The following is a 25638-nucleotide window of genomic DNA, read 5'->3' as shown; positions in this document are numbered from 1 at the left end:
CGTGTATTAATTATATCAAGTATACACGTAGTTTCCGACCTTTGGATGACTCTAAAGAAATGAATGCCAAATCCGCATATGCATAAAGTTCACCTTTTTAGTATAAAGAAGTACAAAGAAAAGAATGGAAACAGCAAACACAGAAACATCATGATTTAATCGAAATATTATGCTGCGTATTTGAAAATAGGAATATTAACAGGTAGTTTAAAAGATGCAGAATCAATTATTTCCTTATATGCCCCCGCACACATTTCTAAGATGTGTGTGAAACAACCGACAACATCTTAATACCTTTTTATGGGCAATTTATTCGAAAGTAAGATTTTTGTTTTTAAATCAAAAACACCCAAAACACATTTTATTCTTAAAAAGATATTTTCTATGAACTGTGTGATTACTTGACGAAAGGGTTTTGGAGTTAGACCAGTTACGGATTCATTTAAGACCACATGGTTCTATAGTTGTGAAAAAATATATGACTGACAAACAGAAACTGTATTTCTGTGAGCAGTCATTTTTAAGTATAAAAACATCAAGGATAGCTATTCTATTGGTGTTTGTTTCAAAAATCCTCTCATTCGATTATTTATTATTTTCAACAATGGAAGATTAATACAAATGTCAAAATCTAGTGAATTTAAAATATATCATTTGTATCTATCGCAGCTCATGTCGTTTTTTTCTCTGTTAGTATTTTAGTATGGCCTAGGTTTTACACGATAGACAGACTGTCTTTATATTTCCTATGTTTTCCCAAGTAGGTGTTTGTGTTGGACAAAGGGGTTTGCCCAGCCGAGGAATATTCTTGTTTTATGTTGTACATTTGGGGCATAATATATACTCTTGAACATACGCTAAGTAACACTTTTTGTCTGGGATAATGCTCAGTAGGGTTTAAGTACAGTGACATTATTGGATAGTTTGTATAGCTTCCTGTTGCAAACAACCTTGCAATATGCAAACTTTATGTGGTCTAATGTTATCATCCAAGTGAAAGACATCAGATGGTCTGATCACGGTACTTCTTAACTTCTAACAAACTGTAAAGGTAGCATTACTAAATGTTGATGGAATTAAATGTTTTTACTATCACCCCTTTAGATTTGTGGGATGCCAGAAAGAGATGAGGCCCATAATTCAACCCTCTTTCCTCGTGGAACTTCTCGTTGGAGGGACGCCAGTGCCGGACCTCGAGTTCACTCTCTTCCGTCATGGAACACCTCGTTAGAGGGATGTTAGGGCTTGGACCCTGAGTGAACCAAATTGAAGATCTCGAGGGAAATATCTGTCTCTTCTTTCACTCGTTCATTATCCTCTCATCTCATTTGCTCTGCTATCTTTCACAATTCATTCTTCAATCATTTATCACTAATTTAATTTATTTTTATAATAACATATTTTCATCAAATCAATAGCTTAATCAGTTACCCACATACGCTACCTATATGTATCAACCTATCTTTTCACAAAGCCATCCCCCCTTCCATCTCACAATTACGTCATAGGCAAATTCACACATAAACAACATTATCAAAAATACACTCCCTCTTTAATTATGTCTAATTGAAGGAAAGAAGCTCAAAACTTTATATTTTCTCACACACTTTCACAGGGATAGATCAAAAGAGAAGTTCTTATACATCTACTTGCACACAAAGCTACAAAGGACCTGTTACTGGTACAAGACTTCAATGAATACCTAAAACTAAGGATACCCCACCCGGTCAAATTATACTGACAACGTGCGAACCAGTCGTCCCACTTCTAATATGCTGATCGCTAAGCAGGAGTAGCAACTACCATTTTTAAAGACTTTGGTATGTCTCGGCCAGGGAACAGAACCCAAAGACTTCCTCGCAGGGGCGATCGCTCAACTAAAGGCCAAAAGTGAGGCATTGTTAAGGGAGACATTAGGAAGAAGAAAGTTCCTAAGAAAGAAGAGAAAAGATAATATCCTATATTTAGTCGCCTCTTACGATCATGCAATGGGGGCAACATGTACACTTCTTACGCCCGAATTGCAGGGCTATTTTGAAAAGCACCTCCCTGCAGACAACTTTACTGAATTTCAATTATTCTAAAAATTTTACCATAGATATTTAACATGATGGTCCAAATAATTGCCAAATAGTTTGGGTGTACAAGAACCGGAAGTAGTTGTACCAATTCCGTAAAAAGTGAACATGGCTTAAAATTGGCTTAAAATTTAGATTGTGTATTCTTTTTAATATATATTTGTTTGTTGGATGAATGCATCTACGATTTGCAGTAAATAGTAATCTGATGAAAGTGATAACTTTTTGAAGCAAAAAAAAGTAAAATGTGCGTTATATTGACTAAAAATGGAACTGTCACACTCCCATGTAGGATGATATTGAAATGATCATGGAACAGGCCCCTGGGACCTTTTGAATTTTTTAAACATATTTCATGGGTTGTCTCATATAGTACTACAAATATCACCCGGTAATTATTAAATTGGCTCGTGGGCAAAAATCAATGTAACCTGTAACAGGTCCTTTGGATATTCTTAACAGGTAATAATGAACCCAGAATACGTTTTCTGTATCTTTGATCTCTAAGCACGGATCATGCTTTCAGACTGATTGAGTGAAACGAATTGCGTCGGATAAATCAACTCTTGCCAAAGACTTTCCCTCCATCTCTTAGTTTTAGGTATCCATTGAAGCCTTGTTCTTTAATGCAAGATCTCCATTACACAAACGGTGTTGATAATCCAGAACCAAGTATTAATTATTCGATGGTCTGTTGAAGGTCCTTTTGTTAATTGTTATACTGATGTTCCGCTGTCGTGGAATCTTCTTGGTAGCACTGACTGTTACATGTTTCGTGTCTTCTCCTCCTGTATTTTACGCAGGTTGATATAATCATCCATCACTTTGAATGTGAGACAGGGGATATCAATACGAGGGGAGATATTCCAAAGTTGCCGAACATTGGGCAAGCCTCGTGTTACACTGAGGAATCTTACCCCTATTGAATGACGTCGCGTCTATAGCTCAGTCACATCACATCAACTTGAATTGGTACCGACAATATATTTGATACATAAAGGGTAAACAATGGTAGAGAAAGATAATAAGTCATCCCCTTAGACGTGAGACAAGTGGGATATCCACACCCCCACCCCTACTTTTCTGTAATACTCATCTCATAATGTTCAGGAAATGGATTCGTATAAAAAAAAGTTTCACCCTTTCATTCCAAGTCACAAGTTAGATATAAAGATTGGAAATGCATTATTACATTGAAAGTCTCCAATGGTTTTAGCTAATATGTTATGATAGCTATGTGCAAGTTTCCGTATTTAAGAGATAGTTGGCCATTTCAAATTATCATTTGATAATTTTTTTGTTCCAGTATTTTTGAATTGTATTTTCATCAAAGACATGTAAGAGGAAATCGCCCAGATGAAATATACGCTGTTGGTAGATAGTACAAATGCTCCATATTATGGTAAGTGTGTTAGTTCTTGATGCCACGTTAAGATTGTGTCTTCATAAAAGATGGATTGCCTCGAAAATTTGACAATTTACTTGTCTTTACTATCATTATTACTACGTGATCAATTATCTATTTCTTGTAACACGCATCAAGCGAACATTTGTTTGCGAGGATCCAGAACCTATATTAGGCCATACCGTCATTGGTAAATATGGTGAATTGTATTTGTACTACCTTACAAGTGTTTAGGAGTGCTTGATTATAAAAATATCGTGAATTGTACTACCTTATAGGTGTTTAGGAGTGGCTTGATGATACAAATATGGTGAATTGTACTACCTCATAGGTGTTCAGGAGTGGCTTGATGATACAAATATGGTGAATTGTACATCCTTATAGGTGTTGAGGAGTGGCTTGATGATACAAATATCGTGAATTGTATTACCTTATAGGTGTTTCGGAGTGGCTTGGTGATACAAATATGATGAATTGTACTACCTTATAGGTGTTTAGGAGTGGCTTGATGATACAAATATCGTGAATTGTATTACCTTATAGGTGTTTGGGAGTTATAGTGAATTGTACTACCTAATAGGTGTTGAGGAGTGGCTTGATGATACAAATATCGTGAATTGTATTACCTTATAGGTGTTTGGGAGTTATAGTGAATTGTACTACCTAATAGGTGTTCAGGAGTGGCTTTATGATACAAATATCGTGAATTGTACTACCTTATAGGTGTTTGGGAGTTATAGTGAATTGTACTACCTGATAGGTGTTTAGGAGTGGCTTGATTATACAAATATGATGAATTGTATTATCTTATAGGTGTTTAGGAGTTATGGTGAATTGTATTACCTTATAGGTGTTTAGGAGTGGATTGATGATACAAATATCGTGAATTGTACTACCTGATAGATGTTTAGGAGTGGCTTGATTATACAAATATGATGAATTGTACTACCTGATAGGTGTTTAGGAGTGGTTTGATGATACAAATATGGTGAATTGTATTACCTTATAGGTGTTTAGGAGTTATGGTGAATTGTATTACCTTATAGGTGTTTAGGAGTGGTTTGATGATACAAATATCGTGAATTGTACTACCTGATAGATGTTTAGGAGTGGCTTGATTATACAAATATGATGAATTGTATTACCTTGTAGGTGTTTAGGAGTGGTTTGATGATACAAATCTGATGAATTGTACTACCTTGTAGGTGTTTAGGAGTGGCTTGATTATACAAATATGATGAATTGTACTACCTGATAGGTGTTTAGGAGTGGTTTGATGATACAAATATGGTGAATTGTATTACCTTATAGGTGTTTAGGAGTTATGGTGAATTGTATTACCTTATAGGTGTTTAGGAGTGGCTTGATGATACGAAAACATTACTGTCATTTCCAGAATAACACCTATTTACTTAATAAAAGTTGTTCAATTTCGCAAAATGCATTCACAAAAGGTAATGTAAAATGATGATTGTTTCAAGGTATATTTAAAACTAAATCACATTACCTTATTTTAGGTTTAAGATAATTCATCTACATAATCAAATTATAAGTCTGACAAGAACACATTCTATTTTTAACTGATGAAATCCATAAATCACAACAAGCCATATACCGTACTAAGGGAGTTCACCCAAATATAGAAAGATATTTCACACCAAATCGCTCTTTTTTGTATTAAATTGCATATATATATATTCAAGTATGATACTGCTTTATGTTATTGCCGAATGGTAAGTATCAATTGAAATCAGTAGTTCACACAAAATATGAATACATATTGATATATAAGGTTAGAATGCATTATACAATGATGTATATCTGTTATACAGAATTCTAAAATAGGATATGTTGAACTTTTTACTTCTTCTGTTATTTGCATGTACCTGTCTATGTTTTCTGAAAATAAAGTGATTTCCTACCAAAATCATGAAAAAGAAAAATATATGTTCAAACAACACAGCCTAGCATGGTGTAAGATTATATTTAGCCTAGTTCGACATTCACCTGGTATATATCTTATCTACTATTTCCTTTTATCTGTATGTTTAGCTTGGATTTGTTAGCTTGCATAATGCAAAAGTAAAAACATTTTAATGACTTCTCAAAGGAATCATTGTTGAAATAAAATTCTGTTTAAGTCTATAATCATATAAAGAGTCGTACGCCGTACATACTTTAACGTATGAGTATGAAATGATTTAAAAATTAAATAAGAATTCGAAATGAGAAATTTTACCCATTGATTCTTGATTAACTGAGACATGGATACATTATAAGCTTCAAGAAAAAATGAAAAGATGTCTTGAAATGATTATATGTGAAACATTAATTCCTCTGTATCGAAATACATAAAACGAACGAAATAACTCTATACTTTAAAAAAATTCAAGCTGACCAATAATCCTTAGTCCAGACATCGAAAGTCTGAGAGTACGATAGTTATGTAGTGAAAGGGCATCATGTACGTCAACCATGTTTTAATTTTAACAGTAATTTCTTGCTGTTGTCTGAGCGTGTCGGCCCTGTGGTCACGTGAACTACAACACAAGCTAGTCAATGTGAGGAGTGTCACGTTTCTAGTGACAGTAAACGACACTTGGGATCCCAAGTAAGTAAATGCCTCATAAAGTTGTGAGTTAACCATGACATTATCATAACATATGTGAACGATATGTGTAATGTGTAATACATATTTGCATTGTTTATTTTTGTATTCACTAGTGGATGCATTGCAACTGTAAAATCCCCTCCTCTGAGGCCGAATGTCAAATACAACTATACCGAGCAGATCAATGTTGGAACATGCGATCACGGGCCATTGGATTTCCGGGTTTCGACCCTCAACGACAGTGTCAATGCCGCGGTTTGTACATGACGAATTCAAAAATACTCAATTTGGGACCGAACAAGATTTTATGACGTAGAATGTAAAGTACATATAAGTGTCAAAGTACTAAATTGACGCTGGACTGTTACTGGTATGCTATTCAAGAGAAATATATCTCATTTGCATTATACGTCATCCATCACATGATATGATGTGCTTCACGTTTTGTATTCTAGTACGACGTAAATGTGATTAAGTTTGTTGTGAAAGTAGCGTAGTGTGACGTAAGCCTGATGTAGTATGAAGTAAGTGATACGTACCTATGGCGTTGTTGCGATATATAGTATAACACAGAACATATAATTTCCGCGTTTCTTTTTTCAGACCATTCACTTAGTATTTCACTCCTCTGTAGTAGAGGATGCTGATCCTCCTGCGTGTAGCATTGGATGGAATGGTACCTACCTTGTCCCACGTGACCCAACCAAACCTAACCAATCCCTACTCCCTGGTTGTATGACGGGAGATTCTAGGGAAGGCTATCACATGACCTACTACTGGTTCCATATTCTTGATTGGTCTTTTTAGTAAATATATATCCTGACATACTTGTGGTCGTTTTGATTGATACCTCAATAGAAGATTATCGTATTGAAAATCCTGTCGTTTATGTCATATATGAGTATATCACCTGTGTTAAGCCTAAGTAGCTATTGAAATGCATCTTGTAAATATTGATGGTCATAATAACCCAGACTGTTCAGATATTCATAATTCACGGAAACTTTGAAATACTGTTTTTTCATCCTTTGCCTTCGTGTAAATCTATATTTCGCCATCGCCTATCGAGTTACACGTTCGTTCACGTTGACGATATAAGTTCTACTATCACTTAATTAAGGGAACTTGCACATAACTATCATCACGCCACAAACACGTCAATGACTTGCAAAGTAATACTGTATTTCCAACCTCTAAGCTCTATCAACATTTGACTTTAAATGAAACGTTTGATATAAAATCCATTTTCTCAACATAATGAGTGTTACAGATATCAAATATTGTTTTCAAAATAGATAAAATAAAATAATTTTTGTTTTAGCACAATTGGACATTTAAAAAATTATTTGCTTGGCATTTTCTAAGATCATCAGATTACTATTATTTTAAATATCAAACTGGTACAAAACGGAAATGTGTTCCAGTGTTTAAATCCCTCGTACATGTATACTATACTGTTAATTATTCATTACAAAATTGCACTTCTAAGCTTGACTTAGACCAAACAATGATAACCTGTTGGAATGGCTCGGGGTCGCATACTGTTAGAAGAGCTTCTCATGGCTGGTAGACCTCGTTAGACTACAGAAAGAGAAGATCCATGATTTCACTGCTGTGAGGTTTTCTTTTCCTTTACCCTGGGCAGGGATACCTACAATTTTACTGGTGTGAGATTGCCTTTTATCTAATCCTTGACAGGGATGTCGATAATGTTACTGGTGTGAGATTTTCACCCTGGAGTTAAGACAAGCTATACATGCTCTGCCTATTATCCTTACAATTATACAACGTCACGCCGACAATTCAATCAAGTGTCGTCAACATCGTCTTGAAATGGTGTACCGCAAATATTCGATATACGAAGGGGTAAACAAGGTAAATTAAACTAATTCACCCCCTCGGGAACGAGACAAGGGGATCTCCACCTTTGGGTAAGATTCTTAAGCTGTCAAGCACGAGGTTTGCCCAGTGTTTGGCAACTTTGGAGTTATCCCCTCGGATTGAAATCCCCTTTATCACCCTCAAGGTACATGAATGATTCTATTAACAAACATAAGAATACAGAAGGAGAAGACACAGGACAAGTACCATTCAGTGCTGCCAATATGTGTCCAAGACAATTATTAAACGGACCTTCAACAGACGATCGAACAATTCTTGGCTGCGCTCTTGCTAATCAATACAACGTCAAATATTGACTATCTTGCATAAAAAGGAAGGCTTCAGTGGATACCTAAACCTATGCGATTGAGGAAGAGGTGCAAGTCGTCTTGCTCAATTAGTAAGATGACATAATCCGTCTTTGGATATCATGGAAACAGTATTCCAGAAAGACAATTCATCTGAAGAAACATCGGACGCACTGAAGCATGACAAAAACTTCAAATGGCGATTGGGGCAACTTTTCATATTATACGACATAACAAATGATTTAGCTTCCATGAATTTACCTATCAAAGCGACATTTCAGGCTAAATTATTTCAAATTAAACTATATTGTATATGAATGCAAAGACAAAGATGGTATTTGGAAGGTGTTTTTTTTATATTTCAAAATAACCGGTATTTCAGTACATTCGAGATCTAATTCGGTTGATTTCCAAAGAAGAAGAAGAAGAAGAAGAAGCAAACTTTAGATATATGGACTTGTGTTGTTATTGGACTTCAGTGAGTGTTAAGAACACTCCTTTTTTGTCAGGAAAGAAATGCGTCAACTTGGGTACGTAAAGATATTGCCAATAAGGAAAAGTTACAATCAAGCAGAAATATTTTATGTAAATATTCACTACTGATAACAAATGTATCTCTAGAGTGACGTATCTAAAGTTTTCTTTCGTTTTATTCCGCTGTGATGCTTATACCAGCGCTCCAGCTCCTCAACTGTGGTTGGAAGTTCGTGTCCAGTGGGCTCAGGTAAAAGAGGTAAAAGCAGGGCTACGGTGAGACACATGGTTCCGAATATTGCACCAGGTAACCAGCTTATTTTTTCAGCCTGGAATTAAGTGCAAAAACTCATATGAAAAGTAGCAGTTATCAATTTGTATATTACACATACAATATGCTATTTTTGTAATTTCTTTCCTATTTATAACATGTTGATATACTACCAATATAAACAGACTACTTACCAATGGGCCAGCAAACGGTGCCAACATTCCGCCAATTCGTCCGGCAGCGGACGAAAATCCAATACCGACATTCCTGTACAGAGTAACATTCACAGATGCGGTTCAATCAGAAAACAACCTTGAAATGCATACCTCTGTTTATTACAGTGTAATGATTTGGGAAAATGATAAGTGTACACTTATCTTGCTACTAATTTTGATTTAACGAGAAATTGTAATGTTAGTATTATGACAGGGGAATTATATAAAATGAACCGGATTTTCTCAAAAAACAAAAAAAAAAACAAAAAAAAAAAAACAATTCTACGTTTGCCTTGATCTTACAATCCTGAAACCCGAACTTAAACACGAAATTATGTTCTTTCAAGCAATGTTGGATAGAGTTTGCCCATGTAAGATAGCTATGTAAGATATCTTACATAGCATTTCACGGCGCGGAAGCCTCGGGTTTCACAACATTTTGTGACCCCTGGGTGGAATATCCCTATCGTACATAATCACATATGAAAGAGTCTGATAGTCTTTTAAACTGTGTTAGTTTATCAAGATCCATTGAGAAAGTTTGGGTGTTTCACTGAAAATCATACAGACGGACGACCGTGGATGAAACATTAAACAGGTTTAACCAGTAAATGGATCAACAAAACCATAAATGGTAACGTTAGTCATTTGATTGAGGAATGATATCAAAAGAAACAGGGATTTTCTAATAAAAGGGTTTTACAGTCACCTTGTTTACAAACCTTAGGATGTTATGGTGTCAGAAGTTTGATCAATATCTCTAAAGGAATGAAGCCCCTAGAGCGTTGACAATGATTTTCTGAAAATAGTTTTTTGTTGAAACCTAGTAGGCGAGTGACGAAATTTAAAATAGGCCGCGTACGTAGAAATGAAAAAGGGGAAGTACAAAACAGCCGCACAAATAAATTAAATGAATTGCATAATGTTCAATATATTGAATTGGCAAATGCCCTTAAATAATAGCATTCTTTTTTTAAATAAATATATAAAATTCAAAATTTTAAACCGTCAAATCTTATATCTTCTACAAAAAAGCATACAATAACTGAATGAGATGCACGAGGAGTAATTTATTCACCTGAGGTTGGTAGGGTACAATTCTGGAGTAAAGAGGAATATCGTGCTATATGAACCGGCTATCGCCAGCTTTCCGATAAAATAGAATACCATCAACGCTACATCGGCACCCGGTCTACCTTAAAATAGAAAAAAAAATCGAAATTATATACTATAGCAGTGACATATAGTTTAGTAGTCTTTAGTTTGTTAATAACTTCGGTAACTAAAATATGAGGATCAGAGTTGTCAAAGGTTAAGAAACTACTACGAGGTTTCCTTCATTACGACTTTATTTTACATATTATCTAATTATTTAGGAATGGAAATTATGAGACAACTCTCATGCAAAAGATATTTGTTGTCACTAAAATGATAACAAATTGTAATTCCTAACGTCTCAGTTATTAATCTTACAGGAAACTTTCATTTCTCATCTTCAACTATGACATATATTCATGTTTGTCCATGTATTTGTAATAAAACACTTTTTATAATATTTGCTGTTTTTGTTTTTATTTTTATTTTTTTCGATACTATTCTCCATGTCAACACTTTGTTATAATGTATGAAAATGCTTTTAGATAGATTGAAATGTATTTAAACGACACTTTAGAACGTGACCACTATCACAAAATAGGAGTCAAATATATCGTATTTGTAAGTCTTACGGACTTACCTGATAGATAGTTAGCGATTGTGCCCGCTATTAGAGATACGGCAGCTACGGCATGGAAAATGGTACACAGCCTCCTTCTTCCTAGGCTTAAGACATATATCAAAGCATATAATATATCAAAATATATAAAATGAAAAAAAAAATAGAGCTAAAACATGTATATCGGAAAGATGCATTTAAACCATAATTAAATGATAATGAGTACACTGAGGTTCTTTTTTCCAATAGCAACTTAAAGATAAAGAAAAAAAAGTGAGTTATTCACGGTTTTCACTGATCAGAAAAGAATACACACGTCACACAAAATACTGACATAAAACAAACACATAATTCAAACTCAAAAGCAATTAAACGGGGGGAAAGATGTTAACAAAAATATAGAGTTGCATGAAGACTTCTGAAAATACTGCTTCTTCAACGACATCCGCAATACAAATCTAGATAAAATCCCGGTTCATGTCAAATGAGAGTAAAGGTTCTGACAACAGAACTACTAGGCTTATTAACTAGCATCAAACATGTCTGAATTCACATCGCATAAGGAAATAGAATCTTTTCAAATGAGATCATGGTGTCCAATGGTCTTCATCAACCTGCATCTCTCAGAATCTTGTGTTGTTGATCTAACCGTCACAAGTCGAAATTTGTCGCGGTAATCGTTATAATGGGAACAAACCTTTGAATATCGAATCAACAGGGGCATGTGAACACCATAGGTAGATGATGTAGGGATGTTGCTATCAAGAAATGGAAAGTTAACAGTTTCGGAATGTACATATTAGTTGTAAGTAAAGATCGAAGTAAGTGGCTGATGATCAAGAGTATGTAGTGCCCCTGATTTCAAGTTCTACAAGGTTAATCATATTGACATGGTTAATAAAGTTTTTCAGTTAAATCATGTTCATATGAAAACCAAAACAAGTTAATCAACCGAGGGCCATATATTTTGTCCATATGTATACCTATAGTCTCTTCGAAGGTCTGGTCACCGAAGTTAACAAAAAAAATTATCTTCGGCATGATTTCTGCGAGTCCCAGACGTACATTTAACGAAACATGTTCCCCTTTTAGTTCACAATAATGTATTTGCATCCCGATTCACCTTTCTGGGAATTGTAGAGTTGAAAAAAATCAAACGTTTTGATGGAAAAGCGTTCTTTAGGAGCGGATGTTCACGATTAATCAAATGATCTCAGATCTTTAAACTAACCAAAGAAGCACTAGAACCCCTCACCCCTTCCCCTCTTACATTTTGCACATGTATATACATGGCATTTCTTTTAAAGTGGTTAGATGATACTCTAATAAATGAATGTATTAATATGAAGGATTTATTTTGAAATATCACTCGTCATTGGACATTGACGCCTCGATGGAATAGGTATTTTACTTACCTATTAAATGTGAAATATTCAATCACCGCAACAGGTAATTCTGCTAGGGAAAGGAGAAAGAAACTCAAGAAGCGATCGAGAGGTAAGGAGGCAGACGATAGAGCCAAACCGTAGTATGTTAGACTATCGACAAGCCTGGAATACATTAAAGGAAACCATCATATATCTTTATAGCGAAACAAGCAAACTTACCTTCAAGATATAGGTTGTTGTATTAATTGTTACTCTTTCTTGATAAACATAATACAAATAATGACGCTGTGCCATTATCTAGGCACCACTTGTTGGATGGTTCAGTTATCATCCAAAACTTAAACATACCGTTTTCCTAAATCTTCACCTAATTCGGTTATCAAATTATCTAGTAGGCAGAACATTTTTATCTAATTTCAGTGATCTACATCTAAGTTTGATTTCGATATCTTAACTAGCTATCACTAATCTATATGTTCCTCTGTCAAGGCACTTCTATTTCGTGTCCCAATAATCCACTAATTAGCTATCGCTTATCTGAAATGTTCACTATCAGCACATTTCTACTTCATGTCTTACTAATTAGCTCTGGGTCCCCTTCCTCGAACATTCACTATTTTCTATACTACAAGTCCAACAAATCGATTGTACAGTATCACAAACAGAAACCTGAAACGAACCCTTAATCTTAACTTCGACGTTTGACACAAAACGGATAACATTTCCTGGAATGTTTGAAACGAGCCATGGTTTCCGAGTGAGAAGTTCTAAACATTTTATTCTAGAAGCATTTATTATTCTAATAATCATATTTTCATTTTTAACCTCGAAAACGATTAGAAAAGATTATATTTAAAAGCGACCATTACAATAAAGAAAAAATAGTTATTTTCCATATATATACCTGAAAACACGTATGCTTTTATATGATTTGTTTTTGTACTTACCAAGTATATGTCATGATAAGAGTAATCATTGTTATTCGCCGTCGTGTAAATAAAGTCCACACTGTGTATTTAGGAAGAACTTCCGAAGACTGTTCTATAACGGGTTCCGTAAGTTCTTCTTCAGTATATATATTCTGTTCTTGGTTTGGTTTCTTCATTAGTTTTGATTTCAAGACGATTGATGTTGCGTTATCAACGACCTGCAAAATGTCTTTTTCGTTGACCTTATTCATTTTTGCAGCCTTTCTTAAAATTTCCTTTGCTTTGTTTATTTTACCATTAGCCAAGAGCCAACGAACAGATTCGTCAAACGTCCTGTGATAAAAAAAAAAAAGCAATTTAAGAACGTTACAGCTTCCTGTTCTTCCAAAGATAGACTTATCTGAAATAACAAGTGATACTTGGGGGCACAAATGAATAGATTTTACGACTTACCTAGTTTTGAAAAATGTATTTAATTTATATTTTCATGTTTTCCTTCACTTACATTTACTACCCTTATGTATACTTGCGTTTTACATTTTAACTTAAATATAGACATTAGAGAACAGAGTCAGTTAATGACAATAAAGATAACAGTCAAAACTGACCAAAATCCGAGAAGACTGTGTATAGAAATTAGGGATAGGGCAAGGTAAAGATATCGCCATGACATATCCTGCATGACATAAGCCACAGGGGCAATCAGGCACAGTCCAAGCGCCCATACTGTACATCCAAGGACTTCCGCCATGTACCGGCTTTCCTCTGGAAGTATCTCAACACTCATCACAGCCCTTGCCATCGCCATTCCCTGCAATGAGAATATTACAGTTTACATTACAAAACAAATAATTATATAAAGTATGCATGTCTAAATCAATGGTTTCCAAGACAGTACAGTCTTTAGTTATGGACAGTACTAATTAACTTCTTTTTTTTTTGTTACGTTAAATCCGAAAGGACCTTACCCTTTGTAGGTACTCATCTGATCTGTCTCCGCATGGCTCCGATCGATCCCATGGGGGCACTGATACAAAAGGTCTCGCATTCATGAATTATTCATGAACCAAATCAAGTAATATAATTTGTTCCTTAGATAATAGCTAAGGAAAATCTTACTTATCAGAAACTTCGTTTTATATATTATTTGATTTGTTTGGAAAGATATCAGCAAATATTGCCGACACAAGGGTACAACCATCTTGGAATACCATTTCTATTTTCCAGCCTAAGAAGACCTCATCAATATTCTTGGAAAAAAATATGAATATTCATGTCAACACAAAGGTTTTTAAGCCAGTCTTCACGTGTGTCAAACGAGAGAAACATAGAAAAGACTCCCGTTTGGAGTTAATTATATGATTTGAAATTAAAGCAGTTTTATATAGCATTTACAGATCATTCACATGTCGAGTTTATAAAGATATGTATTATATAAAGCATATTCATGAGAAAACACGCCAAAATCTTCAGATTGAATTGGGACAGGCAAAATTCGATTGGAACGTTAAACAAACTAAACATCTGATAATGACGTCACGATAATTTCATTACACGAGTGTCTTGCTATATTCAGATTTTATGATAACAATGACAATAGGAATACCAAAAGTGTATTTCTTTGATTGCATATTCCAATAACTAAAATTCGTTAAAGTCAAGAGAACGATCAATTTGAATGTTTAATTCAAATTTTCTTTATTATCATACAAGGCAATGCTTATTGTTACATGTATATATTAGTCTGTGTTTTAGGGAACTATGATTATGCTCTAATTAGCACATGTATTAACTACATCTGATATTAGCCAATGTCATTGTAATTGATAGAGAATCCATTGTAAAAAGAAAGGAAAAATACATAAATCTTATTTTTGCAGTCAGAAAGGTACCATTGTCCATGTGCATAAGTATTGTAATATTTCTAAACAATAGCTTCAACACAAAGGCATAATGTCAGAGTTTTACAGAAGATTTGCATTTTTTGCATCCATGACGGTACATGAGTATACACGGTCTAAAGAAAAAATGAAGTAAAAGATATATCCTTTTACTCATCGTCATAGACGATTTGGGCCTGTATATAAAGGTCGACATGAAAAACAGAACTCGTGACCAAACCTTATATCTTCCGTGTTTATTTTAGATATCGTTACCTTAACCTTGATATAGATATATAGGTCTTCTTTATGTATCTATTTTCCAAAGATTATATCAACTGCTGTAATTTTATAGATGTGCTTGTTTTTACTTTGAAAGCATATTTAAAGTCTTCCCATGAATGCTTTAGTGTACATTAGTTAACCTTTTTCATTATTGCTTACCTGAAAAAACTTCTGTCGAAAACAGAACGTCCATGGCATTAATTCATCCTATATCTAATAGTGATGAAATATCCAAAAGATATAAAGGATCTTACATGGGTCACTATGTGAAATGGAATTTATTAAACTAGATCAATAATTTGATATGCCACGAGTCTTTAGGCTGGTGGCATATCAAACCATTGAACGAGTTTGATAAATTCATATGAAGTAGCCAATAGTGTAAGATTATATTTATCACTTAACTACTTTTTTAAGAATACAAGCAAACAAACTTTCAATTTTCGTTTATATATAAGACAGGCGAAAACCGGCTGAGATTTCTATTCAAACAACAATGCGACGTCACATATTTATGATGACGTCACAATAGTGTTATATCATATGTGTCTTACGATATTTATGACCATATGACATGGCAGAACGTGCCAGTTAATTGATAAATATAGATATCGGATTACTTGAAATGTAACATTCGGAACAACAACAAAAGTATGAACGACAATAAGGATTTTGAAATACATGGTTCAGTATGCAGCGCTGTACGCTTTAAACACGTACAGAATGTACTATTGGTTAGATTTATGGTTAAGGATAGTCTAAGATAACGTAACATTAGCTCAGGGCTGTAATGCATATACTACGACACTGTGGATAGTTACCTGATGTGACAAACCACATATAAACCGCATAATGGCATAGCATGTAAACGAAGGTAGCAGAGATGCACCTATCCCGGAGGCAAATAGGACGATTTGTGAAGTCACCAAGACAATTTTCCGTCCAAATCTGTCTGATAACGGAGGAAGGAAGGCGGCTCCGACCATCTGTCCGATCATCATCAACATTTGAGACACCTCAGCTCTTTCTGCTCCCTCACAAACAAGATCCCACTGTGTCATGTAACACATAACAGATCAACACATTAAAGGCCGGTTAAAACAACAAAATACATACGTAGTATACTTACTTCCTAATATATTTTTTTACAAAATAGTTATCATCGTAAGTATTCGTTATTCTAAAACATGTATGAATTTATTTTGATTATTGTATTTATTTTATTTTATTTTTTTTTTTTGTGTGTGGAGGTCTTTTTTTGTTTTGGTTTTTGTTTTTTGTTTTTTGGGATTTTTTTGGCTAATTTAATTATTGACTACTGTATTTGATAAGCTTACCAGAGACATTCGGTCGTTCCCTTTATCTCTTTTAACCGTATGATAGTGATGACCTCACTCAAAAAAATCTCCTGGATTGATGTACTTAGGTATACTAACGACGTATTTCTTTAATAAACAAATGAAAAGATATTTGAGTATCCGAATAATCTCTTTAAAAAGTTTAGGTACTCCTCTTGCCAGTACTTCAGCAAGCGAATGACTGACCTCTGTAACAAACGTTCGATCTGTCTCTAGGTCGTACGTGTATCCGGCTGGACAGGGTGACAACTTTATCAGAGTGGTGTTGGTACCATTCAGTAGAAGGTCTACATGGCACGCCTGGTTCAGAATAGTAAGACTGGTGTTAGACGGTGTGTCGTACATACTTGTTGCATTTGCCAAATCAGCACACCTGTACGATGGACGATATCCTGTGGACGTGAACAAAATCCAAAGAAAACGTTTAAAAAAACCCAGGAAAACCTTAATTAGTTTTAGAACTTAAATTAACCCATACAGTGTATGTAAATAAATAAATAATGCTTGCGTGCAGGCTAACTTATAATCTGAGCCATGAATCGCTTTCTGGTGCCTAAAGTCAGTAACAGGTACGATTGATATTGTCGCAGACAGAGGGCATTACATATCTAATTCCAAATGGTGTATGGTCAAGGTTTTTTGTCATCATCATCAACAACAACAACAACAACAACAACAACAACTCAACTTACCTACCTATAAAGACTATTACCATCAGGTGTATAGATTCTGACAACACTGATGTTAGTTGCAGAAATATCTGAATGCTTTGATATCTTCCCCATACCCCTAGTTTCCTCCAAACTTCATCCAAGTAGTTGTATTCCGGCATGGTATTTATAAACAGAGTTGACTCCAAGTTACTATGTGATATGAGAATTAAACTAGAAATCTAAACAATTAAACAATGATCTAGCCTGTGTGATCACAAGGTTATGAATTTATTCTGAATAGTGAACAAACATGTTAATATGTAAGCAGCCTCTGATAGAAAGTACAAACGAGAGCTGACATTACATTAAGAATTACAATAATATAAACCTTTCCGTTGTTTGTATCCGATGGCGCATAATGTTGATCAGTAAGTGACCGTTGTAAATGTGTATCACAACTAGGGAGATACAAAACTAGACATATCTCCATGAAGGTCGACCACCTGATAACTTTTGAAAATGTTCAAACAGATCTAGAATATCAGCGTTTGAGCAAATCAATCGAACTAAAAAAATCGATGAAATTACCGCGAAAGATGAGCAAGGAAAATATCAATATAGATTGTTTTAGCAACAGTGATTATGAAAATGGGCAATATTCCCCGGAACGGTTAGCCTTTTAGGCTTTACCGACACATGGCAATGGTAAAGGTCAATCTAAAATTATGTCATGTCTTCAAACTGAAAGTTTGATAATATATGGCAATAACTTCTCAAAATATACCTGCACTAGAGTAACCAATGAGTTAACTCCGTGAAGTGTTGATAGTGGCTACATAGTTCCCAGCCTAAGAGAGCAAATGATTAAAATTAACTTTATCAATCATTTTATCGAGATAAGTATTGAAACTGTATAAGTAGACGTCTTGCTTTTATCATTTGAGGATTCAGGTGATTCTCAGTGCATATTAGGTATACGCTGCCACCGTGTTTCAAAATAATTTAATTGTCCTCCACACCACAAATTTTCACTTTTTGCAAAAAATGTTGCCTCTCCGTTTGTTTTGGAATCTCATTGAGAATAGTCATCCAAATTTAGGAAAACAATGGCAATCAAATAGGCGAGGGTTAATCTGTACATCCTTTTATGTATAACTTGTAAAGAGTTCTGGGTTTGGTTGTCATGTTCGACACGACTATTAAAGTGCTACCGGAATGATGCTTTATAATTTAACTAAGAATTCGTTCGCTTTACCATCAAACCGTCTCCACTTTCCCATTATTTAAGCAGTCAAACTTGATTATTTTACTTGTCTACCAATCAGAACTCGGAGCTATAGATAGATTCCAAGCTGTGATGTCACAATCGTGAAAGTCGCCTAGAGCCAGTATGGCGGGAATAGTCTCGTTGACTTAAACTACAAGATAGATTCAGATTCAGATTTTATTCAACACTCAGACACATAATATATGTGTAACATGAGTAGGCATACAAATACATTTGACAGAATGGACAGTTACATGTACATGTGTGTATATAATAACACCAGCCACACACACACACACACACACGCACACACACACACACACAGTGATACGCACAATGCATACGTTCAAAAACATAATATTCTCATACATGAGCGTGTAATTATACAATTTAGACATGCGCTCGCACACGCACCTACATATAACTCATTCTTCTTACTTAGGTTATTATCATTGCTTAGCAGTCTATTTCAAAAACATACTAATCTTAATTGAACATTTATTTCTAACGGCACACGACCTAGCTCACCATAAATCATAAAATTTGGGGTAGTAGACCTCACTTTCTGAATTCTTTTGAAAAACTTTAGGTGAAACTGCTCAGTCATTTTCAAATTTTCGAATCCCCATACCTCTGACCCATACAATAGGATCGGCTCTACTAAAGAATCAAAAAGTTTTAATTGTATATCTATCGGAAGAGAAAGATTCCTGATTTTTTTATATATAGAAAATATTGACTTTTGTGCCTGATCGATCAGTCTACGTCTCGCGTTGACAAAATTGCCATTGTAATTAAACGTAATTCCTAAATAAGTGAAATACATTTTCTAAAGTTTCATTTTGCAATAAAAATACATGATGTTGTTTGCTTTTTTTTCTTACAAAATACCATAACTTTTGTTTTATTTACATTAATTTTAAGCTTCCATGTTTCACAATAAAGCTGAAATACATTTAAAGCACTTTGCAAACCTTCTGGACCTTCTGAGAATAACACAGTATCATCATCATATAAAAGCACAAAAATTAAAGAGGCAAACTAACTTTCAATGTCATTAAGAAATACAGAAAAAAGAAAGGGAGATAAGTTTTCCCCTTGTCTTGTCTGACTCCAATTAAGCAGGGGAAGAAATCAGACGTTTTGGAATTGAATTGAACACATGATTTAATATTATTATACATGTTAAAAATAACTTTGAAACATTTACCATTTACATTACTGCTATGTATTTTTTTGCCAAAGGCCTGCTCTCCATACAGTATCAAACACCTTTTTAAGATAAACTGAACCATGATCATGCATTTTTATACAGCAGTTCAAGTATTGATTGTTTTATTTGCTAAGGATCCGAAAAACAACTCTGTATCTCACCGCTAAACAAGCATATATTATACACTTGCCCGTGTTAATATGATGCAAGCATACATCTGTGCTTTTGTTTGTTTTATTAAAAAAACATACATATTGATATTGATATTGATATCTATTCAAGATATACTTACTAAAAGAATAAAAAAAAATAAACGGTGGTAAAGGACACTGTTCTATCTTTCTAGACGATTTGTGCTAGAAGTTCACTTCCACAGTTTGATGGAAATGGCTGTTTATAGATTTGACTTTACAATCTTATATGTTGCATGCTTAACTAAGATTCATACCCACGTATCCATACATGCACATTTATGCATTGTCAGATACTGGTAATGTTTTACATATATGTAGTTATGGAAAACTTGAGTTTGTTATATATGTTGTGTACAGTGTATTTTATCGTATTTGCTATTATTCGTTTTCATTAATATGAAATTCCAACCTCTGTTATGATCCAAGTAATATTATAACAATTAACATTTCAACTAAAAACCATACATATTATATAACAATTATAGAGGAAAACCACTAACGAATCGGACATCCCCATAACATACCTTAGTAATTAATGATCACACCATTTATAAAATAACGTTATCTTTATAAAAATGTGTCAAAGTGCTAGTCGGGTCACCTGTTGGTTACTTTGTAACGCTGGTTATGTAGGATATCGTCAACCATACAGATGTGCAAATGTACTACACTCCTGAAGATACGGTGACAGAAGTGTTGACATATCCTTCCATAAGTGCCAGTGGACATAATTTTAGTGACTTAATCAATGGAGATTTTTTTTCGTGTTTCCATATCTGTTTGGTCGACGAGCTTGCTTGCTATATATGTTGTTTGTCGCGTGTTAATACAAACAGAAGAGGGTGAAAAATATATCAATGAGCAAATATATGTATAAACACGTTTTCCGACCAGCTATATGCTGTAGTAGTTGTATAAACCAGGGTTATACCTCGGGGAAACAAAAATGGCTTCATATAAAGGTAAGAAATTATCCACGTTTCTCAAAATAGTGAATTAATTACCTATGGGTAGTTTTCTAAATCGTTGAAGTAATAATTAATAACGAGCTAAAGACATTTTGGATTTTTAATCACGAAATGCTACAATTCAGTTTTATTTTCCTCACGCTTCCCCGGTAAGCTGTCCCTTTTGTCGTCGCTATGCCGGTCGGTACCCCAACGTGAAATTGTAGGGTTTTACAAGAATCGTTACCTTTTCTGTAGAGGCTCTTTTGAACAAGTGGTCCAAATGAGAGCGACCGTGTGAAATATCGTATTGCTTTGAACAGTCCTTTGTTCTCATGAATATTCTGGTATTCTCTTGGAAGACATTATAATCAGAAGGGATACTGCTCAAGTATTCAATCATGCTCTGATTTCATCTGTGAGGCATCTCCCCTTAATCTTGAAGTACAAAACTTAGAGCAAATTATTCAACGATTCGGAAAACTTTTCAATCTCTTCGATTTGATTGACATCAAACAAAGGATATATATTGTTTTGGTGAAAGTTTCGCGGGACACATAAAAACTATAAATTGCAACAAACACTGCTTGAACAAATAATCTGTGTGGTAATGGTCAATATCTATATCATTATGAGGGGCTATATTATTTTCTTATTTTCTTTCTGAGATTTATTATCACAGTTTCTTTGTCTTCACGTTTGTATTTGATTTATATTGATTTTCTTAGTTCAGTTTATTTGTAGTCCCTCTTTTATATAAATTTTGAGCAGTCATTGTTGTTTAAATATGTGTATTGCAAGTCCAATATTTTCTTAATGGAGTAAAGCTCCTATTTGTTCATTCGCCTTTTTTACCTACGAAGAAATGATGATTATATGATATTCCTCTGGTGTCTGATGATACGATAATACGTATTTCCCCAGCCCGAGAAATTGATATAACTAACATCGTTTCATTTTCAAAGACATCATATAGTTTTTTCGTCATAAGTTATTACCAAATAAACCACAATACACAAAGCAGTATTCTGAGACGTGTCCATCGAGATAAAGCACTCATAGCTGCAAGAAATAGAGGATATCTAACAGTGTCTTCAGTAATACCAAATATATTTCACGAGTGGGGCTAATATTTTGATATGTTTCACGATTGCGTTAGATATTCTGTTTATTACATTTTTTATCAACGAAAAACCTACCCTGTATGCTAACTAGGCCTACAGCGAAAGTTTGCATACGTTTACCCCTGTCCAGGCGCTGACATATATGTCGGGCTTTCTGATTGGTCAATTATTTTGGTATTTTCTAATCATTAATTTGATTGGTCAAATCAGCAAAAGTGATATTTTTCACTAGTGAAAAATATCACTTTTATAGAATGAATAATCTTTGATATTTCACTGGTAAAAATGTAATAAAATTGCTTATTTTATGAATTAATACTAACAAAACATCCTTAAAGTCCGGGTCAAAAAGTGATGTAAGCACAAGCGATCCATTTCGTATATATTCAAAATCATTGAAATTCTTAGTTGATAAGTGTATATAATTATATAACATTTCTTTTCCTAACAAGAAATTGCCATTTTTTCATGTCGTCGATTACGTTTTTATTTTTTCAAGTTTCTCATTGTAAAATCTTTACAGGTAAAAATGATCTCCTTATTTTAAATCAATAAGAACACTATAATATTGATTTAGTTGTTTAACAATTCTTACTGGACTTGTAATTGACCTATGGCAGGACCTTTTGACCTCGATGATGTGTGGCGGAAGCTTGGTACATTTGGTAAATACCAACGCGTGCAGGCTGCTTTCCTGATGCTAACTATACTTCCAGAAGCGATACAACTCCTTGTTGTAGTCTTCATTGGTAAATATCAGATCCTAGATATTATTTTGTTACAACACTTGTCTGTAAAATTTAGTACAAGATATCGTATACCATCCTTTTATTATACAGGTTCATTCTGTATAGCGTTTACTTGTCAGTTTAATATTGCATTCACTTTTGTTTTGGTGTTCCCTGTGTTCCTTCCATTTTGTTTTTATATCACCTGCGTTTCATTTGTTTTATCGTTCCCTCTGTTTCTTTTGTTTTGGTTATTTCTCTGTTCCTTTTGTTTTCGTATTTCCTGTGTTCTTTTTTTGACGTTCCCTCTGTTCCTTTTATTTTGGTCTTTTCTCTATTACTTTTGTTTCTGTGTTTTTACTGTTACATTTGTTTTTGTGTTTCCTCTGTTCCTTTTGTTTTTAATATTTTCTTGTTAATTATGTTTCTTTATAGTGTCTCCTACATTCTTCCCCCAATATCCTTAAGATTTTCGACATACAAATAATTAAATCAAATTATTGTAAGAAAATATAAATATATGTATGTTTTGTATTTTTTACTGGCATGTCAGGAAAACTTTAGATTTAAATTTGGGAGCAAACAGACGAACACAATACAACAATGTTTCCCTAAATGCATGAAATATTTTCCCGATCAAGCTTTGGTATTCAGGCAAATTTCTTAACTTAGGCAATCCAGGAAAAATAGAAATTATCAAATATTTTCAAGTTTGTAACAATTGAGCGTAAATACGCAGGACATCATCGCTGATGGTTGATGTTATGTTATCTGTCTATGAGAAAATAATCATGACATGTAAAGTCCAACGGTGAAAATAGAATGTAATGATAAACAAAGCTCTGCAAAGGGAAGCGTCATACTAAACCTGTAATCAACTCCGGAGTCAAAATACGGTATTCCGGATATTACGGGATCCCACGGTATTCCGGATATTACGGGATCCCACGGTATTCCGGATATTACGGGATCCAACAACTGTAAATGCAAGAAAGGTAAAATTGAAGAAAAGTATTACAAGTTTACGCAATCCTGGTAACAATGGTGATCAAATAGGTGAAGGTAAGTCTTCCCATCATATTATTCATAACTCGTGATATGTCACAGTTCTGAATTTGTTTGCTATGTACGATTCGAATGCTAAAACATTGCCTGTAGTAATTAACTTGGCACAAAATATGATGGTACGAACACACGACAAGGTCTCCATGGCTTACTAAGACAGTTATGCAAGGAACTTTGCCATGAGGGTTAGAGAGCGACTGACAGAAAAGGAAAAAAACACTAAGGATTACATAGAGGGAGAGAAATAAAAGGAGATGTGACGTCATTAGAGTATTGATGACGTCAATAACAATTGCAGCTTGGGTCAAAGTTCACCGTGTTAGCCAATCAAAATGCGTACAGAGTTTATACCACGTGTGGTATAAACAGATTGTTAATCAACAGCTGTAATGATTAACTGATGGTCTGAGAGTTGAATAACACAGGGCATTGTGGTAGAAATAGAGGTTACACAACGAGTGGTTGTTGGATATGGAATTTATTTCACACGAGTAAGTTATTTTTTAAAAGTTACAAAAGACACGAGCTTTAGCGAGTGTTTTTTGCAACTTTTAAAAAATAACTTACGAGTGTGAAATAAATACCATATCCAACAATTTCGAGTCGTGTGACCTGTTTCTACCACATAATATCGGCTTGAATCAAAGGGAAACGTGGCCAAGTATAATTTCGCGTATGCAAATAAAGTGTACCGGTGACGTCCGGGACCCGGTGATGTGACGTCATTAGATTATTGATGACGTCAATAACAATTGCAGCTTGGGTCAAAGTTCACCGTGTTAGCCAATCGAAATGCGTACAGAGTTTATACCACGTGTGGTTTAAACAGATTGTTAATCAACGGCTGTAATGATTAACTGATGGTCTGAGAGTTGAATAACACGGGGTATTGTGGTAGAAATAGAGGTTACACAACGAGTGATTGTTGGATATGGAATTTATTTCACACGAGTAAGTTATTTTTTAAAAGTTACAAAAGACACGAGCTTTAGCGAGTGTTTTTTGCAACTTTTAAAAAATAACTTACGAGTATGAAATAAATTCCATATCCAACAATCACGAGTCGTGTGACCTGTTTCTACCACAATAATATCGGCTTAAATCAAAGGGAAACGTGGCCAAGTATAATTTCGCGTATGCAAATAAAGTGTACCGGTGACTTCCGGAACCCGGTGATGTGACGTCATTAGATTATTGATGACGTCAATAACAATTGCAGCTTGGGTCAAAGTTCACCGTGTTAGCCAATCGAAATGCGTACAGAGTTTATACCACGTGTGGTATAAACAGATTGTTAATCAACAGCTGTAATGATTAACTGATGGTCTGAGAGTTGAATAACACAGGGTATTGTGGTAGAACGTAGAGATAACCTTTAAGTGATACGATTTTGAAAGAATATAAAAATCTGACGTGTAATTCGTTTAATGTTATTTAGTAAATCTGATTGTGTTGTTGTAGGATATCGCCCGCCTTACCAGTGTGCGAATGTGTCTTCCGCCGAGACATTACCGTTCACCCAACAATACAGTAACACAAGTGTTGAGATATCCTACCACGAGTGTCAGGGTCGACTTGGCCTTTAATGGCACCAATACGACACTTCTGTCTTTGACGCCATGTCCAGCCGGATATACCTATGGCCTAGAG

General features: G+C 34.5%; 2 protein-coding genes across 2 annotated transcripts; one reads left to right on the top strand and one right to left on the bottom strand.

Annotated features, from left to right (window-relative positions):
- The first annotated feature begins 5897 nt into the window (after positions 1 to 5897).
- On the top strand, positions 5898 to 6919 carry LOC117335088. Its single transcript, XM_033895008.1, has 3 exons — positions 5898 to 6094; positions 6208 to 6349; positions 6698 to 6919. Exons 1-3 carry the CDS (start codon positions 5946 to 5948, stop codon positions 6899 to 6901), a joined length of 495 nt encoding a protein of 164 aa, XP_033750899.1. The 5' UTR covers positions 5898 to 5945; the 3' UTR covers positions 6902 to 6919.
- Positions 6920 to 10317: 3398 nt separating this feature from the next.
- Positions 10318 to 17142, bottom strand: LOC117333951 (solute carrier family 22 member 6-like). Its single transcript, XM_033893370.1, has 7 exons — positions 16984 to 17142; positions 16275 to 16491; positions 14243 to 14301; positions 13883 to 14085; positions 12373 to 12507; positions 10979 to 11064; positions 10318 to 10439 (listed from the first exon to the last, which is right to left on the bottom strand). Exons 1-7 carry the CDS (start codon positions 17140 to 17142, stop codon positions 10318 to 10320), a joined length of 981 nt encoding a protein of 326 aa, XP_033749261.1.
- Between the last annotated feature and the right edge of the window lie 8496 nt (positions 17143 to 25638).

Source organism: Pecten maximus, chromosome 9 (assembly GCF_902652985.1).
Source record: "Pecten maximus chromosome 9, xPecMax1.1, whole genome shotgun sequence".
NCBI lineage: Eukaryota > Metazoa > Mollusca > Bivalvia > Pectinida > Pectinidae > Pecten > Pecten maximus.
This window is presented reverse-complemented; position numbering and strand designations above follow the sequence as displayed.

Coding starts and splice junctions, on each gene's coding strand:
- LOC117333951 (XM_033893370.1), bottom strand. CDS start 17,142: ATGTACGACACACCGTCTAACACCAGTCTTACTATTCTGAACCAGGCG. Junction 16,492..16,983: donor ATCGAACGTTTGTTACAGAG/GTCAGTCATTCG, acceptor TACATGACACAG/TGGGATCTTGTTTGTGAGGG. Junction 14,302..16,274: donor CATTATGCGGTTTATATGTG/GTTTGTCACATC, acceptor CTTTTGTATCAG/TGCCCCCATGGGATCGATCG.
- LOC117335088 (XM_033895008.1), top strand. CDS start 5,946: ATGTACGTCAACCATGTTTTAATTTTAACAGTAATTTCTTGCTGTTGT. Junction 6,095..6,207: donor AACGACACTTGGGATCCCAA/GTAAGTAAATGC, acceptor TGTATTCACTAG/TGGATGCATTGCAACTGTAA. Junction 6,350..6,697: donor ACGACAGTGTCAATGCCGCG/GTTTGTACATGA, acceptor TTCTTTTTTCAG/ACCATTCACTTAGTATTTCA.